The sequence below is a fragment of the Pseudorasbora parva genome, chromosome 17 (assembly GCF_024679245.1).
Source record: "Pseudorasbora parva isolate DD20220531a chromosome 17, ASM2467924v1, whole genome shotgun sequence".
Lineage (NCBI taxonomy): Eukaryota > Metazoa > Chordata > Actinopteri > Cypriniformes > Gobionidae > Pseudorasbora > Pseudorasbora parva.
The window spans coordinates 27,502,852-27,521,957 of record NC_090188.1 but is presented as its reverse complement, the minus strand read 5'-3'; the positions used below and the strand labels follow the sequence as shown (position 1 = coordinate 27,521,957).

Below are 19,106 nucleotides of genomic sequence, written 5' to 3'. Positions count from 1 at the left end.
AGTGAGCACAACTTTCAAAACATATTTGTTAAATGTAACTGGCGATTGTGTGTTTGATTCGCCTGAGTCGCTACATAATCCCCCCTTTCGCTAGTTGTTGTCCCTCCTATGGACAACAACGAGCGATATCAAAGATTCAGGAAGATCAGACACACCATAGCCATGTTAGGCTCCAGTTGTTTGTGTCTCCGGAAGTTATGGTCGTTCCACGGCAGATAAGGCAGACAGTAGCCCAGTTCAGGTCTCTGTGCTTGTGCAGCAGGTGTCGAGGCAGCAGGTGCCCTGACGGTGCGTCACCTGTCATCCAGAAGTCTGTTTGTGTGGTGCAGGTGTGCTGTGGGCTTTCTGCAGCCCTGGGTGGAACCATGTTCCTCGCAATGGCCAGTCAGTCCTTTAGGTCTCCTGCCTAGGAAGATGGACTGCATCTTGACACTTTTATGTCCTATGCTGACTAGGAACTTTTCAGAGGGTGCCTCGCATTGTGGCCAGGCTGGGTGCCTTCTGGTGATCCACTTTGGTTTCTCTGTTTCAAAGTTCAAAGTCATTGGGGTTTTGAGAATCCCTTCAGAGGCGGCCTTGTGTTCGTTTAAGGCCTTCTTTCTCAAATCACATGCATGACATAGTGTGGGGCTTGGCAGTATTGCCTACAAGGTGACTAACTGGTGTTGGAGGAGAAGGTTCTTGAAGCTGGTGTAAGGTTAGGCAGAGGGCTTGGGCTCCTCCCCCCCTTTGCGTTTGTGTGCAGGGCTGGAGGAGCTTGCGCTGCTGATGTGAAGTTCAGGAGAGTACGTCTTTCTTTTGAGGATTCATTTGCAGTTGGTGATCAGCAGTCCAGGTTGCTCTCTCTCAGTGCGATGCCCGAGGTTGGACCCGGTGTGATGATGTCTGGTGGTGGCTGGCCTCTGATTGTCTGGAGGCACAGGAGCATGATCACGGCCGCGTTTCTTAGGCATTTCCAGATCTGTTGCATGGCCTCAGTAGTGAAGTGGATGCCTCTGTCTGAGTTGATTCTCAGTGGCAATCTTGACAGGAAAAAGATGTGATTCATCAGGTGGTATGCCGTGGTCTGGGCGGTGTCGTTGGGTGCTGGTTGACACTCCACCCACTTGGTAAACTGGCACACCACTGTGAGAAAGTACTTTTTGCCTTTTGTGGACCTGGGCAGGGGTTCTACCCGGTCGATTTGTAGGTTTGACCATGGGAACGTGGTCCCTCTGTGTTGCAGTGGGGCTCTGTGGTTCGGGTTTGCTGGTTGGAACCGGCAGCGAACTAGCCATTCTCTAACATACTCTGCCGCATCTTGATGCATCCCAGGCCCATATGCCACCTGTTTCAGTGTGTCATACGTGGCTCTGGTGCCGTGGTGTCCAGCACATGGTGTGTTGTGGGCGTACATTAGCATCACCCCCCTTTGCGACCGTGGCACTACAAGCTGTGGCGCTGTGTTGCCATCGGGTGCACACCAGAGAATGTTGTCCATAATACGCATCATGTGTCTGGAGTTATGTAGATGCTTGTGGCTAGAGTCATCAATGAGCTCAGAGTCAGTGATAGGGTGGTTGGAGGGGTCTGAGAGGTGGTCAAGAATTGTCTTTATTGCAGTGTCAGAGGTTTGCATATCCGCAATATCATTGTTGGAAATTTGCGGAGTTAGCGGTAGCAGCTGCAAGGCCGGCATTGTAGCCGGTGTCCATCGCTTGCTGTTAGTTAGCACTGCAACAATGGGGCTGGATGTGGGGTGCGGGGGTGCCCACATGTCGCCGTGTGGTGTGTTTTTACTGATTGTATTGCACAGTGGTAGACTTTTGGTTGAGTTGTCTGCCCACAGTGCAGGGATACTGTTCGTTGTGATAATGTCATTCAGCTGTAGGTCATTCATGACCTGGGGGCAGACGGCATCAGAGTCTTTGGATAGCTGAAATGTGCAAAGTAGCGAACTTGAACTTGGCTTTGGGGCTGAGGCTGTGTTGTCACAGTGTGCTGCAGGGGGTCCCGTGGCCTTTGTGACCTGGCAGTTTGGCTCTGTGGGAGTTCCCGTGACCTCTGTGACTTGACAGTCTTGCTCAGACGGTGTGTGTGTCTGAAGGGGCAGAGGGTCACGCACCTGAGCCCAGACTTTCAGCTGTTTGAAGTCCAGTACGGGTTCGAAGCGGTCCAGCAGGTCTTTTCCGATGAGAAACGGATAAGTGTTCATAGGGGAGATATAGACTGGGTGTATCAGCCTCATAGGTCCAATTGTCAGGTGGATGGAAGCTACGTGCTTGAGCTGGATGTCGTTTTGGCTATACGACTGCACATTTAGCTTACAAGTGTGAAGGTTAAGGGTGCGATTTTTCCTCTGTGCTTCAAATCTGAGTCTTTCAAATAGTTGGGCGGATATAAGCGTGAGGTCGGAGCCAGTGTCAACTAGGGCTTCGAGCTTAAATTCCCTTTCCATAGTGATAGTCAGATAGAGTTTTCGAGCCATCCCCTTCTCGATTAGGTTTCCCAGGAATCTTGGTGTGGGGACCTGTGTGTTGCTTGATAAGCCGTCTGGATATGTGTCAAGTGTCTCATTATGCGTGCAAACAATCAAAACAGCGCTTTTTGGTACATTGGGCTGCGCCATGATACTGTCTTGATTAGAGGCTGTTGCTGTCAGCTGTCGTGTGGGTGTGCTGCTGACATGTGGGGGTGCAACAGTTAGTACACTAGTCCGTGATTGGGGAACAGTGTTCAGGGTGGATGATTCAGTTGCAGGAAGGGCGGGAAGGTTGATTTCAGGTATCATGTCTAGTCGTGCTGTACCTGGTCCGTCCTTCTTGTCTTCCTTGTGAGGTTTCTGTCGGAGGAGCTCTTTCAGGATCTTTATGAGCTCTGTAACTTCAGAAGCAGCTACACTTTCTTTGCCAGACGTGGGTTCAGGTCTGGGCCTACCATTGTCCCGTCGAGAGTGGCCTCTTCGCTGGCTTTCTGGGCGAGGCGGGTCCCAGGATCCTTCAGAGCGATCGCTCTGGTACCGTGGACGGTCGCCATTATGACCACGCTGCCCTCTGCTGGCTTGGAGTGGTTTGGACTCTCTGTTGACGGGTCGGTAACTGTGGTTCTGTTTGGCGCCCTCTAGGGTTAGCTCTGGGTGGTGCACAGAGACAGGGCAGATGGTGGGCTGTTTTACAGTCTTTTCAGAAATGGTTTTCTGTTTGACGTAAGCTTTGTGAGCCAAGTCTCTTAACTGTTGCGTGCCCATGCTGCGCGGGCACGCCAGCACCCCCAGGTGGTAACTGATGGTAGGGTGCAGGTTTCGGAGGAAAAGAGTTTTGAAGTTGATGTCCTCCTCCATGCCTGGGTCGTTACGTGTCCCGAAGTAGGCACGTCGCAGTCTGTTATAAAAGTTCTGTGAGGTCTCACGTCGAGCTTGCTTGAGGTCCATGGCAGTGATGAACCCCTGGTCTGACTCGGGGTCGGAGTACTCACGAATTAGAGCTTGTCGTAGATGCCAGTAGTCCGCTTTGATGGCCTCTGGTTGTCGATCCAGAAAGCTGCGTACGTCACGATTAGACGTGGCCCTGAGCAGGTACAGTCTGTCCCAGTTGTTCGCGTGAGCGACAGTTTGCAAGTAAAAGTCTATGTCTTTTAAGTATGCGTGGACGTCGTGTCCTCCTGCCGGGTCCGGGCTGAAGGTAGGAATATTTCTGGCCAGCTTGTCAAGGTTCTTTGAAGCTTCGTGGCTGTTGACCTTGACTTCCTGGAAGGGCGTCCTTTCCTTTGCTGCTGACGGGGATTCGTGGAGACTGGCGGGTGCTCTTTTAAACAGGGGGCTGTCATTCCCCTTCGTAGCTTCATGGCTAAAATGTGCGGAGTAACTGGTCAGGGGAAACTGTGTGTTGTGTGTTTCCCCCTTCCGGTAACGTTGCACTATATATGATTGTCTCAGTTCTCTTTGCACCATGTCAAGTTCATCTTTGAGCTCGTGTCTTTGCTGGATGAGCTCGTCGATCTCGGCTTGTGCCGACTGCAAATGTTTTGCATAGACTTTAGCTTTAATGTCTCTGTTTTTAAGTTCATCATGGGCTCTTTCCAGGAGGGATTCGCCACGCCGAAGCTTTTCGTCGAGGTGTTTCCTGGCGTCTTTCTCTGACTGTATTCGTCGGTCGGTGTCACGACGGAGCTCCTTCAGGGTCTTTTGAAGTCTTTCTATTTCTTTTCTTTGTTCTTTGTCTGTTTCGTCGTCTTTCTCTGTGTCTAGAAGCTGATCTAGACGAAGCTGGGTGAGGGCTTGGTCTCTCCGGGCCTCCTTGGCTTGAAGCTTTAGCGTTGCTGCCTCCTGTTCCAGGTTGTCGTAGCTCCCTTCGCTTAGACGTGCCTGTGCGATGAGGACGTGGGCGAGGCTTCCGAGGATCTTGGCCACTTCCTTGTTGGAGTAGCTGTGCGTGGGGTCGTGTGTCATCAGCTGGTCTAGCTCGGTGTCCAGTTGCTCCTGGCTTGGCTGGCCCAGACTTCCTTGACTGGTGGCCGTTAGCGCTTCCAGCCATGTCGTTAGGCGGTCCCACGGGACGGCGGAACTGGGTGCACGGAACATTACTGCGGACGAAAGAAACACAGCACACACACACACACAGAGAGAGAGCCAATGCAAGCTTGTTCTAAGCTAATGAGCTATCGTACGGATAGCTGGGAATTTTGGCTAACTGATCTAGACAGTTAGATAATTAGACAATTCAGACAATTAGGTGGGCGGTAGCCCTGGGGGGTCACTTGGTGAACTGCTGCTCGGTCGTCCCGGGACTATTTAATTCTCCTTGGGGTCTCTTGGTGAACTGAAAGAAACACAATCGTGATAGTCCAACAGTGAGGATAGGAAAGAGCACAGTGGAAACAAACACAAGATGAATTGGTCTGTAATGAAAGGAATGTCAGCGTGCGCGCCGGGAGTGTTAGGGAAAATTAATAGGCTTAATGCTCAAGATATACTAAAATTCGGCTTGTACTATGGGTTATCCCATTTAGCTCATCCGGGGTGGATTGAGGTCGCTTACGTGGAAGATTAAATATCAAGAGCAATTTAGAAAAAGGCAAAAGTTTCTGTCAAGTAATGATAAAACAAAAAGCACTTTTGATACCGTTTGTAATTACCAGACTGAGCTTTATTCCCAATGGGAGGGGAACAGAAAAACTTTTGCAGAGAAAAATAAAAATAAAAATAAAAATAAAAATGTAAAAAAAAAAAAAAATAATTAAAATTAAAAATTAAAATTAAAAATTAAAATAAAATTATAAATAAAATAAAATACAATAAAAGAATTAGAAGCTCAACTTAATTCAAATTAAATTCAAAGCAAGTTTAAATGAAATTTAAATAAGCCTGTAAGGAAAATCAAATAAAAGAAAGCCAATCAAAAATCTTATCCTATAACGATTAATCTCTAAGTGGGAGTTATCCAAATAAAAGAATTAATCAGAAAGGGAGTAGTGATTTAGTGTTGCGCTGACTTAACAGGGTATAACCACACGGTGGCGTCCTTCCTTCCAATTGGACTGTGTGACTTAAACCTAATTTCACTTTGAGTTAGAGGAAGTTATGTTTCTTTTTAAACTTCAAATTCGAATAAGGGTGTTTAATCAGCGAGAAAGGAGATTTGGTTGTTGCTAGAAAAATTGTATAAATGAAACTGTGTACAACAGTAAGCAATAAACAATTTATAGGCTCAAACTTATTTTGTTAAGGCAGAATCACATAACGGAGAGTGAAACTATCCGAATTTATCCACACGATGGCGCTATTGCGCCCGCCCTAGACTAGAGTTAGTTAGGCGGAAATGCTCACCAGATGGCTTTGTCTGGTTCTAGAGTCGCCCTCTGGCGGTTTGCAAGCGGCGTTGCAATTCTTGAGTCGCCCTCTGGCGGTTTGCAAGCGGCGTTGCAATTTCTTGAGTCGCCCTCTGGCGGTTTGCAAGCGGCGTTGCAATTTCTGAGTCGCCCTGGCGTTTTGCACTTTACTGGCTTTTGCAGATCATTTAAAAATGACTGCACTTTATGTGCACGAGCAACGAAACGGGTGACAAACAGGAATTTATCTTCTGCCTATTCACGCATTTTACATGGACTCCAATAGACATTTATCAATATGGCTGACGGTTTTCAGCATCTCTGATTCAAATGTTTTAGGTCTCAGGTCTTTGGTTAGCTAAGCCAGACTTAAACCAGGAGTTATCGTTTATCTTAACGATATAATAATTATTCTGAGGCCCCTTATATTGTACAGGAGAGTCTCGCCCTGTCCCAATCTTCCGCAATGATAGAAACTTTCAGTAGTTCAGATCAAGCGGGATAACGCAACGTACGTGTCTACAGACATCATCAAAATCTCATTATTTTGATGGAACACATAATATATTGCTCGAGTCAAATGTATGGGTTTCCTACAATACATTTGTTTGGAAATCACGCGGATAAAACCTATTGTGCCTACGGCTGCAGGGGGTTTCGGAGATCACGCGGAGATTTTCGTACCGTTCATATTTCATTAATATAATCCGGCTACTTCAACATTTCTCAGCATCTGTTTATGCCTGGGTTCGCTTTGCGCGGACCGTTCAATTCACAAAACAACACCAAAACAAAACGAAACAAAAACGCGCGTGCAGGTTATTAATACTCCAAAAACACACAATGAATAGAATATGAATATCATTCACACATACACAAACGTTTGAAACTTGCTCGCATTTTTCTCCACCAAATACATGTAACAACAACGACTCATGACCCAGCCAACACGTGTATGTGGGGCCCACATGGGTTAAACATGGGTTACAGGGGTACAGAGTGGGCATGGGCTCAAAATGGGCATCTTATCTGGGGCCCACTTGGGTGAACTAAGTAGGTCCCACATGGGTAAACCCAGCTGGGCTCCACATGTGGGACCTAGTTGGTTCACCAATGGGAAATGAGTACATGGGTTGAAAATGGGCTACACAGCTAATTAATTTTTTACCAAAAAGACAAGTGCAAACACAGTCAATTCCAAAGGTTGATTACATGGGTAGATAGCACACAAATATGCAACCTTGAAATAATTATTTTATTTTCACACTTTAACACAATGTGACTTCAATCTAATAAAAATCTAAAAATTCCAACACAATTGCAATTTTACCTAATTTTCAACCATGAATGAATGTCACGATGGCCTATTACCGAAAGTCTCCTCCAAAGGCTGAATGTTCTCTCTAAATGTGCACTCGTGGCCGGGAACCACAGAACATTTTTTCTATATATTATTTTGTAAACATAAGTCTATACATTTTCTTTTTTTTTTTTTTTTTTGAAATGCAAGTTATTTGTAGATTAATGTAACAAGTCATTGTTGTCCATTGTAATTTGTAGGCCTAAGGTAAATTCTATAGTTAAAGTTCTATAGCCTACATTAGTTATTTTTGTAAAGCAAGCTATTTGTAAACTAACCAGAGTAATACTATACATTGTTTATTTTTGATATGTAACTTGAAATGTGTTGCTGTGTTTTATTTTTGTGAAAAAAAAATAAAAGAGAAGTGGTTGTTCTGTACATTGTTTATTTGTTAATGCAATTTCTAATTTGTACATTAAACTAATTCTTCTATACATATATTTTCCGGTCAAATTAAAATGTGTAAATTAAAATACTTTGGTCTATACATTACATAAAGTAGGCTACTTTTTACAACTATTTATACAGTATAATTTAGGTTTAACATCAGAAAGAACACAAATTTAAATTAACAAATAAAACAGAAGACAACATTTGTATGTACGCTACACTTTCATTGAGCTGAGTGGGAGACCATGCTGGTCCGGGATGGGCTGCACAATAGAGACCCTGGCTCAGCCAGAGGGACATCATCCGAGTTGTGTCCACTGTCTTCATGTTTGCTGGACTGAATCAGTCGATGCCATGTCATAAAAAGTACAACGCATTTGAATAATCAAAAAAAAAAAAAAAAAAAAAAAAAAAAAGAAGTAGGCTGGGCTACTTCAATAAAGTCTTGGACGTAAATATATAAATGTGAAAATGTATTGTAACGGTTACATTTAACATAAGAAATAATATGTTAACTAAACCATAGGTTAGGCTTTAAACCTGGTCATTGTCTGGTCTCCTGATGTCGCAGGCTTTGAAGCATGTTAAAATCCGCTCAAAATTCATAAAAAGCGAATAAAAAAATCTATTAAAAAAACACTATTTTGCCTCCATTTTTCCTTTTAAAATCCCTTCACAAACCTGCTGTCAGTTTTCACATACCTGCTATAGGTCATTTAATGACGCTTGGTTCAGTGTTGCCAAGTCTGAAATTTGGCTACTTTTACACTATTATTGCTGTGGAATGTTTGTTGCCTGTAGTCCACAGGTTTGAGTTGGCTTTACCCTAGCAATATTTCTATCTCCCATCCGCCGCGTTTTGGCGCATTTTGGCCGTGATTCCGCAACTTTTTATTTGCAATTGGAGGGGTTTTGTTGTGTGGACCTGGCAACCCTGTATCTCGTCTGGTTTGGCTTTCGAAGCGCGCACATTGTCACAGCCTCTGTCACTTTGCTGAAAGACAGGATTTCTTGCTGACTGCCAGTGGATTCAAGGTAAGAACAAACAATTTCTAAACTGAAATGTTAATTAAAGTACATTGTTTTCAAAGCATAAGGTTAATCATAGATTTTTTTAAGTTAAAATTTTAGTTAGACTTCGCTAAATCGTGGCATTTTCCGGCGCCATGACCAAACGATAAGCATAACTGTACCCTATTATAGAAATAATCTTATTTTCTTATAATTAGTAGTATACAAACTGTGAATTATTACAAATATTTTGGAGACTTCAGCATTGAAATTGTAGGCTACCACTGTTTTCCGATATAAATCCCTCAATGGTAGTAATTTCTTAGTTTGTGTAAAGTGTGCACATCAAACTCCCAGAATGAAAGCAGGACTTATTTATATTTCCAATGTAATTATGAGACAAGCGTTCCTGCCTATGTGCTTCTTTTCCTTTTTTTATTTAGTGTTAATTTAAATATATAAAGACTTTATAAAGAAGCGCTATGAGCGCATGAACCAAAAAAAAAAAAAAAAAAACACCTCTAAGCAGCAAAGCGTCCCACGTCATCTTGTTTTTTAACACTCAAGAATACTGTTCCAAATAATTTACATTGGCTTCTGAAGGATTTGGTAATACTTGAGTCATAGTAATAGTTCGGATCTTCACTTAATAATTAATTAGGCTATATGCATCATTCTAATTATTAATCTGAATGTAGTACTTCTCAAAGAGGTATGAAATTGTTTGTCATTGATTAGCTAATAATTCATTGAACTGAAAACAGTAGAAAAAAAAGGAAATAAGTAATTGGTTATGTAAGAAATTAGGGATATTTCCCCCAAATATAAATCTCAAATTTCTCCTGAGTACCACCAGCCCTGCACAGTTTGTATGTCTCCCTCATCTATCACACCTGATTCAAATCATGAGCTCATTAGCAGAAACTGCAAAACCTGAAATGGGTGTGTCAGCCCCCTCCACCTTCAACTCCTTTAACGGGTGTTACTCCAGACCGCACCAGGACAGTTCTGCAAGGTGCCAGTTCTTCATTTAGAGATAAGACATAATGCTTTTATCCAAAATAATGAAATCCAATTTCTCAACTGTTTACATTTACTTTAGACATAACCGACTGTGTTTACAAGAAAACTTGAAAACTTGATGGGTATAACTATTTATGATTAAATGATGACACAAATTTAGTTTTTAGGTAAACCATCCCTTTAAATATTGCCCTGTGCCCTTGTTTCTGTGTTTGATTGGTATATAATAAACCTTTGGAGCAAAAATGTTGCTCTTGTCACTTTTGTAAAAATCCACAGAAACCATTTGTGTATAGCAGATATTATATCTGATACCATTATTTTATTTCCTGAAAAATGTCAAAGTGCAGATAACTCCTTTTTGTTGGAATTGAATCTCACTTTAATGCTCTTTAAATATTTTACAGGAAGCTTGAAAAAAAATGTGCTTACAAACTCTATTACCAGAAGAGACGCAGAAAAGGCAGTGTCAAAGTGGCTATTCGGTGCCAGGGACAGGGGAGGACACCGCACTGTGAGGGCACGTGGTGGACAGCAAGACGGGTAAATAATTTAAGACTTGCTTGGTTTTAAATGGTAATAAAAACTATAAAAAGATAAGAATGATAGTGCATATCAATACAAATTCAAAATTGTTTTACCATTTGAGAGCTGTTACATACAGTGCAGATGAGGGACGTTGATTTTACTGATCTTTTTTTTTTCCAATCATATATCACTCATAAATGATTAAATACAAAAAGAATAGTAGCTATTAAGATTGATGTGATTTGGAATGCCTGATAAAAAAATATGATCAGAAAATCAACGTGCCTGAAAATCTGCACGCAGTGTAGAGCGACCGTAACTTGTTACAGTGACTTGTCCTGGAATCTGTCAGCTCTGCATACCCACTTCAGGTCTTGCATAATCTCAGGTCTTCTATAATAAGCTGATAAGATGAATCAGATGTATTAGATGAGGAAGACATACAAAGGCTGCATCTGACAACTTATGCAGCTGACTCGTTGCCTCTCCGACCTATCAGCCAACGACTTAACAGGCAGCGCTTAGATAGTAAGGTACCTCACAAAACTGATTTCGGTCAGACTTATGAGGCAGCACAATGGTTTAATGATCTACAACAAAACAGAAAGAGCATTGGTAACAGCATGTATTTTCTACAATACTAATTTCTCATCAAAATTACTTCAAAAGTGGTAAAAGTTGGTCAAAATGTACTTTTTTGCACAGCCAGTATGTTCAGTGCTGAGGGTATTTCAGGACAGATTTACAAAATTCTGATCTAGACCAACTTCATGTGGGGTACCAAAAGGCTTTAAGTGTGAAAAGGGGAATAAAAAAAGTGGAACAATGGTTGATTTAATTTATTTTGTCTTTTCAAAGGGTCGTTGGGAGGCCGACGACAGAGGAGTGAGGAGCTGCACTGTTTTCTTTTTCCATTTTGTTTGTGAAATACATTATTTTTGAGTGTTCAGATATGCAATTTATGTCAAATTAAGTTTGTCAGGAGCTTCATTTTAATGTATACATTTTTTTATTGTTGATATTTTTGTGTTATAAAGTTATAAATGTTATAATAGTCATATTTGAATTGTTCCTAATAAACCTTGATTAATAACGTAAATCATAAACTGGTTTCAGTTCATTGAATACCTTTAACATTTGAATGTAGTTAGTGGATTACATCTAATGTTTGTATTTACTGTACGGGGTTTACTGTAAAATAAGGTAACCCAAACAGAAAATGTGCAAGCCCATATATATACCCGTTGTGGCCCATAAGAGCCCAACATTACACCTATCTGGGTCCCGTCATCAGCCCATATGGGCAGACCCATGTAGGCCCCAAATGGGTGCTACCTGAGTTACCCATATGGGCCTAGTATGAGCCCATCAAGAGACCCATCTTCAACCCATCTGGGCAAACCCATGTAAGCCCCAAATGGGTTCTACCTGGGTTAACCATGTGGGCCCGGTATGAGCCCATCAAGATACCCACCATCAACCCTTCTGGACAAACCCATGTGGGGCCTCCATGGAAACTGAGGACAAAATTAGCTGGGTCCCAGTTGGGTAGCCCAGGTGGGCCCCAGATATCAGCCCATGAGCAACCCCTTTGGGCCCCACATGGGTGTGTTGGCTGGGGAGTTTAATGTCTCGGGGAATAATTAACTCAAAAGGGATTTAATATTCAATATTCATGAATTTATGAATATGATTTGCCAGTTGTTCATTACGTATTAAAATTTTCCGATAGGGAAAATTGTTTAATTAAATACAAGTAACCCTTTATGAAATTGCTTGAAATTATCCTACTAAGTTTGTCCTGCAAATTAGTTATAGACTTTTCAAATCAATTCTCAATAATGGATTACTGCTTTACGAGCGCATAAGAAACATTAACTTTACTGATCAGGATAAGTTCAATATTTCAAATGGTCATACAGTTTACTTTACTAACATAGTAGCATAAGCAGTTAGGTAACGTTTAGATCGCAAGTTTCATTGACTTCGTGTATGTGGCAGAATAACAGATTCAACTCATTAAATGTCTTTTGAAGGTTTAATAAACACAGACTAAAAATAACACTACAATTCACACAGAAAGTACATACTAAATATGCATCAAGAGAGTAGAAATATAGATATTAACGAAAGAATACATAAAAGAGAATACTGAATAGACTGAAGTTAGAGAGAGATAAAAGAGAGAGAGAGAGACAAAGAGAGAGAGAGAGAGAGAGACAAAGAGAGTGGGGGAGGGTAAGAAACACAACTTTCCTTCAATTCAACCAAATACGACCTTCACGGAGTTAATTTATCCCAACGGGAGAATAACACACCCTCTTTACAGCAGTAAGAATAAGAATACTTGCATTCTTTGTGGTTTCGTTTTGGCTTCTCGCTTGTGTGCGTATGTGTCTCTGCGTGTTCAAATGTCCTGCATGTCCGGCGGTCCTTTCCGAGGTTGGGAGGGAAGCGGCTGTTTGCTTTAGCGATGCTTCGTGTTCTTGAAGATCGGATTGTAGAAGAGAAGATTTTTGGAAGAGCTGAGGCCTGCTTGGAGGGCCTGCATTGGTGGCCTGGCTCAAGGGCCAGCCACAAAGACGTGTTGGTTCAGCCAGAGAGAGAAGAGAGAGTGGGGAGTGTAAGAGAGAAGGAGGGCATCCGAGGTCCTCCTTTTATGGTCTGGCCGTAGTCCCACCCTCCAGGGTTAGACTTAACCAATGAGAGTGTTGGGATTTCCCGGCGGGAAATTCCTCAGCAGACTTTATTGCTCTTTGTTTGAAGGTTCGACTCAGTGGGTCTCTGAGTCTTCATACTATAATTAATGCAACAAACACACACTGCATTTTCTGAATAAGTGATATACCTGGAAGTGTAAGTCGTGAAGTGAGCATTAATTTGATAGGAGACATGACATATATGAGGTTATCTGAACTAGTACTTTGTTAAGACACAGACAAAAAGATGCAAAATACCATACAGAAGAAACATTTTACAAAACAATTATGTGTTTACATATACTGTCCTGGGGTGCATGTTCATTTATAGATGGTTTGTCTATAATTTGAGGCAAAAGCTCTGTGTCTCTGTGTCAAAAGCTCTGTGGCCACATTCTTTCCGGCCATAAAAAGATCTTATCAGATGGTTTCCAGGGTGACTGAAGAATCTCCCTCTGTTGTGTTGGGGGGGAAGGTATGCTAGTGAGCACAACTTTCAAAACATATTTGTTAAATGTAACTGGCGATTGTGTGTTTGATTCGCCTGAGTCGCTACATAATGATCCCCAACGCTTACGTCATGGTTGGGTTTATGTTGAGAAGCACATAAATGTTTATGTTTTGTTGAGTTTTTGATTTACGAGATTTACATAAGAAATAGGAGGCAATGGTGTTTAAGACTCACAGTATGTGATGTCCATGGACTCTTATTATTTCACTATGGCAAGGTTAATTCAATTTTTCATTCTAGGGCACCTTTAAAAAGGGTTCTATATAGAATATTTTAGGGGTTCCAAATATGTAGTGCTGATAGAACCTTTTAAGGTTCTATATAAGACCTTTTCTTCTAAGAGTGTACTAATGCACCCTTTAAATAACACAAAAAATACTGCTATTGACTTTTGACCAGGTTTTGGTTGGTCAATAGTGCAGTTGTTTTCAGTTGCTTTAAAATAGAAGCACGGCAACAACGCACCTGAACGCACCTGGTTTTCAGACCAGCATGGGCGAACAGACGAGCGCGAGTGCATTTGCTATTTAACCAGCGTAGGTGATGGATGAGAAACACTTGCAAAAAACACTTGAAAAGCCGGCTGTATAATAGCGCCCGCAGTCAGTTATGTTTTAAGTTAACATAAACATGCATGTTTAACAGTATAATGGATCCATGCATAGGATCTTAAAGTAACATCAACCTTTTTCATGATATTAAAAATATCTATATGGCATCAATGTAAGAATTGTGGCTAGTAAAATGCTGAGTGGCTGGTGATTTTGAAACATCACTAGCCAGAAAAGTTAATGTCAAGCCCTGCACTTATATATGTTTGTCCCCAAAGTAAAACATTTGCTAAATAAAGCTAAATAAACTTTTTTTTCTCAGAATAAGTACCATAACATTGGAGATTTAGTAAACATTTTATTTGCAGTCCAGTCTATGTTAAACTCACAGCTGTGGTGGTGCCAAACTCCAGATGAATTTACCAGATTATACACACGACATAGACCAGAATGATGAGTGAGTTGGATCTTTCTTATTCTTGCGGTAGGAGTTGAGATCTTGGGAGGAAGAACTGAGTCGTGCAGCTTTACAGCAGAAGTACCAGGAAGAGGCTTTACGGCGACGGGAGCAGGAACTGGCGGAAAGAGAGATTCACATCCTGGAGCGAGAGCTCAATGTCATCATTCACCAGCTGTACCAGGAGAAACCACGAGTCCAACACCGTCATGGAAAGTTCCGGCGCAGTCGACTTAAACTGCGTGACGGGAATCGCATCAGCCTGCCTTCTGGTTAGTATTTCAAATAGCACTCCTCATGTGAAGCACACAAGATTCAAATCACATTTGATTGCAAATCTATTGAAATCTATGCAGGAAGTAATGCAGAACTAATGAGTAGCACTACATTAACACTTCAGCTACTACTATTAACTAATATAGAAACAAGCTGAACTAATCAGTAAGTAATATTGAATTCAGGATTAAGATAGTTCCTTATTAGGCAATTATTAATTACTGAATGAAACTGGTGTCACTAATAACTAATAGGTAACAAGGAAACATTATAAATAATTACTAATTAACTAATCACAACATTAACATGTCTTGAGATGTGAGACATTTTCTTTGTTTACTCTCAATGTGGTCATAAAATGTATCACTAATTACTTAAGTGTTACCTAGTCATTATGCAGGAACTTCTAGTGATCTGGACCATTATTTTAAAGTGGAAAACATTGTTAGATCACTAGTAGTTCTTAAAAAATGTCCTTTGTTACTCTGAATAAAGTAATAAAATGCATCACTCAAGTAACCAATCACTCTTCAAGGACTCCTGGTGATATGGACCAATATTTTAAAGTGAAAACCATATTTTCCACTTTAAAATAATGGTCCAGATCCCTAGTAGCTCACTAAGGTCACTTAAGTAATTACACTGTAAAACATTTTTTTTGTTGTTGTTGTTGGTTTAACTTAAAAAAGTGAGTAACCTGGTTGCCTTCAAATTTTGAGTTTATTGAAATAAAAAAATTGAGTTGATACAATGAAGGATTTTTTTTTTAATAAATAGAAACTCAAATACTAAAAACTAAAACTAAAAAACAATAAATCATGAAAATAGCACTATTTGGCATGTTTCACTGCGTCATCAGAAATAAAACACACAGTTACCCAATATGCTTACAGAATCTTTTAATAATATTTTAATAAAGGTTGTCGAATCTCAAAAAAAATTTCATTGTATTAACTCAAAATTTTAATTTCAATGAACTCAAAATTTTAAGGCAACCAGGTAACTTTTTTTCTAAATAATTTTTACAGTGTAGTGATGCATTTTATGACTTTATTCAGAGTAAAAAAATATGATTAATTACATCTCAGACACACAATAATGTTGTGATAATTGGTCAGTTAGTTAATAGTTAATAATCTCAGTCAGTAATTATTGATTACTTAATAAGGAACTATCTCCTAAATTTGATGTTACTTACTGATTAGTTCAGCTTGTTTCTATATTAGTTAATAGTAGTAGTGGTACTTATTAGTCCTGCATTAATAGTTATCTATTAATAACGGACCATTATTCTAAAGTGTTACCAACATGGCTCACACTTTGCCTGTCATCTTGGAGTTCTTACACAATGCATTATGGGATTGCCGTTGTGTTAGTATATAATGACTTATGAATGTTTGTGTATATAATGGCATATCTGTGTTTCAGATTTCCAGCATAAGATCACAGTCCAAGCGTCTCCTTCTTTGGACAGGAGGCGGAGTCTCCTGGGCAGTAACTCCACCCCTCCAAACAGCCCCCCTGTTTTGCCCCGCCTCCGAGCGATCCAGTGTAAGTGTGTTTATGTATCTGTGAATATTTGTTTGGCTAGAAATATATGGTCAGGTTCCTAATTTAGAACATTCTTGATGCCGACAGTGACCCCTGGGGTCGGAAGTCAAGCCTGGAGTCGTAATGCTGCATTCCAGTATGATGAAGAGGAGGAGAGGAAGTCTTCGCGCAAGAAAGGGAGAACCCAAAGAGAACACAGTGCTGATGAGAGGTGTGCGTGTATGTGTGTTTCTGTACAAAGCATAAACTTTCACCAAATGTTCCTACAATAACAAACCGCTGTGTGCATGTGTTTATCACTCAGTTTGAGGACTCCTAAAGAGGGCAGTCGGCAGCGTTCCTGCAGCGCTCCAAACTTGCGGCGCTCGCCCAGACACAGTCCTGCTGTACCGGGAGTGTGCAGCCTGGCAGAGACTGGTAACACTCACATTACACTTTGTTTGGCATCTTCATTGGCCAGTTTTGAACGTATTCCATCTACACTACATCCTTGTTCCATTCACATTAATACCATACAGTGGCAGGGAGTAAAGAATGATGCACTAAATTTAAAGGCACAATAGGTACGATTTTTGGATTAAAATATCCAAAAAACACTAGAGCACTGTTATATATTTTGTTAACTTGTGTACTTGAATTATCCCAGGTGTTTCCAAGAATGTTTAAGTCGTGCGTGGCCTGTTAATGACATCCAACCCGCATTACCCAATTTTTTTATTTCGTAGAAACTATGGAAACACCAAAGACGCTTTAATATATTATGTGTTTTATTAGACAGGTGAGCAACTGTTTGGATACATTCATCGGCAGAAAACGAATCATTCTTATATAACTCAACACAGTTAGTCTTATTGTTGAAAACTCGTTTTCATGATTTACTTTGAATAACATGTTTTACCATGCCTAGCTTACTGCAGTGTACAACAGGCAAGTGAACACACAGAGAAGCATTATAACATAACTTTCAATACACTCAAATGTGTCTAATATGATAAAACAGTGCTGCGTACGCATGAGCGGAAGAAGCTGAAACAGTTGTCTGCGGCATAATAAAAATACAGCGAAATCCAGGCGTCATCAAGCTACGCCTTTATTTTGAATAAGCGACCTCTAGCAGCCAAAAATTACATATTGTGGCTTTAACTGAGAGAAAGAACTGAATTGACAGTGTCTTTAAAATTTGGCATGAAATGGAAATTCTATTTTCTTTAAAGGAACATGCTAACTTTTTGGGACTTCAGCTTATTCACCATATCCCCCAGAGTTAGATAAGCCCATATAAACCATTCTCATCTCCGTGTGTGCCATAATTCTGTCTGACTCACCGCTAGCCTAGCTTAGCACAAAGACTGGAGGTAAACGGCTCTATCTAGCCTACTGCTCAATAAGTGACAAAATTACGCCAACATTTTCCTATTTACATGTTGTGTTGTATACAGTTACATCGTGTACTAAGACCGACAAAAAATTTAAAGTTGCGATTTTTTTAGACTGACATGGCTAGGAACTATACTCTCATTTCTGCGTAATAATCAGGGAACTTTGCTGCCATACCATGGGTGCAATATTACGCAGCGCTTGGAAATAGGCTAATGGTGCATTCAAGTCCTCCTGGGATGTTTGTATTTATGAGTTGAGAAGTCGTGTTTATGACATAATTTGCATTCAAGTCTCTTTGTTCGGAGCAAGATGGTGGTGCACCTTCTTTTAATGAATTTCACGAAAATACCAAGAAGTCCTCGCTGCAGCCTGTAGCACAATGACGTACTGGATCAGATCCAACACGTACTGGACGCGCATGCGCGGTGGTTTCATTCACATTTTGATGATGTCATATACGCATGCGCCGTAGAGTTTTGGGGACATTGAATGTACAGGAGAGTTTTGCTGGATAGATAAATACTCAAACCGCTCGCGCAAAAATAATGATTAATAACATGCTCACGCCATCAGGACACACGTTTTGCATTTTCCCTTGAATGTGTAGACTACTGGCATTTTAAAGTTCTTTACAGATCATGTTGCATTGTACCTTGAGGATTAAAATGACAGAGACAATTACTTGACTCATTTTTTCTTCCACTCAACAGCAAGTATGAGAAGTAAAAATAAAATAAAATGTTAACTGTTTTGCATGCATGTACAGCGAAACTGGGTAATTAGGCATCACATTTATGAAAAGATGACTTATTCATCAATAATAACATAATACTATTCGTCAGTACTACAACTACACAGTTTAGAACATCATCTATATACAATAATGATCATACATTAAGACTAGCGCATACGCATTATAAATTAACCCAGAGATCGGTAGGCTATGATATTGCCATAATGATCCACGATCCAGTACGTATTGGATCTGATCCAGCTACGTCATCGTGCTACAGGCTGCAGCAAGGGGGGTCTCGAAAATACAGCAAGGTTTGATAACTCTGCTTATAGAAAATGAAGAACAAAAAAGCACATCAGGTGAGTTTTAATCTTTTATGTTTTTAATTAATATATGAAGCCACTGTAAACTGTATTATTATTTATTAGACTCATTGTTATATTACTTTGTTGTAAATGACATTGCCTGGCAGTGTCACTTCTACATAGCCATTATATTCAACTACAGATGTTGCATCCATTGATTCCGCCATGTTTCTCACGGACACGCCCCAACACCTAAATCCCGGACTTCCCACTGCTATTTACGACTTCGTGGTGGTGTTCAACTTGTAAATACGATCTGTACGACATGACTTGCACACACCATAACTTCTGTCAACATAACCAACGTGACAAGCTGCTTGCACATAGAGTGTGCTGGGGACTATTTTCAGGCGCTGCGTAATATCATTGCGCCTGCTGCACCCGTGGTGGACATTTTGTGATGCTGAATTGCAAAAATAAAATATTTTTTTCACAGTTTTATAACTGAATTGTTTTTTTC

At 40.8% G+C, this 19,106-nt stretch overlaps 1 protein-coding gene across 1 annotated transcript in view; it reads left to right on the top strand.

The window, feature by feature from the left end:
- The window catches only part of map3k9 (mitogen-activated protein kinase kinase kinase 9), a 39,915-nt gene that overhangs the window by 11,483 nt on the left and 9,326 nt on the right, over positions 1-19,106 (top strand). Inside the window, exons 6-9 of the mRNA XM_067420938.1 lie at positions 14,370-14,610; positions 16,043-16,165; positions 16,253-16,376; positions 16,470-16,582. Of these exons, the coding sequence (XP_067277039.1) occupies positions 14,370-14,610; positions 16,043-16,165; positions 16,253-16,376; positions 16,470-16,582 (601 nt within the window). The remainder of the gene's footprint in view (positions 1-14,369; positions 14,611-16,042; positions 16,166-16,252; positions 16,377-16,469; positions 16,583-19,106) is intronic.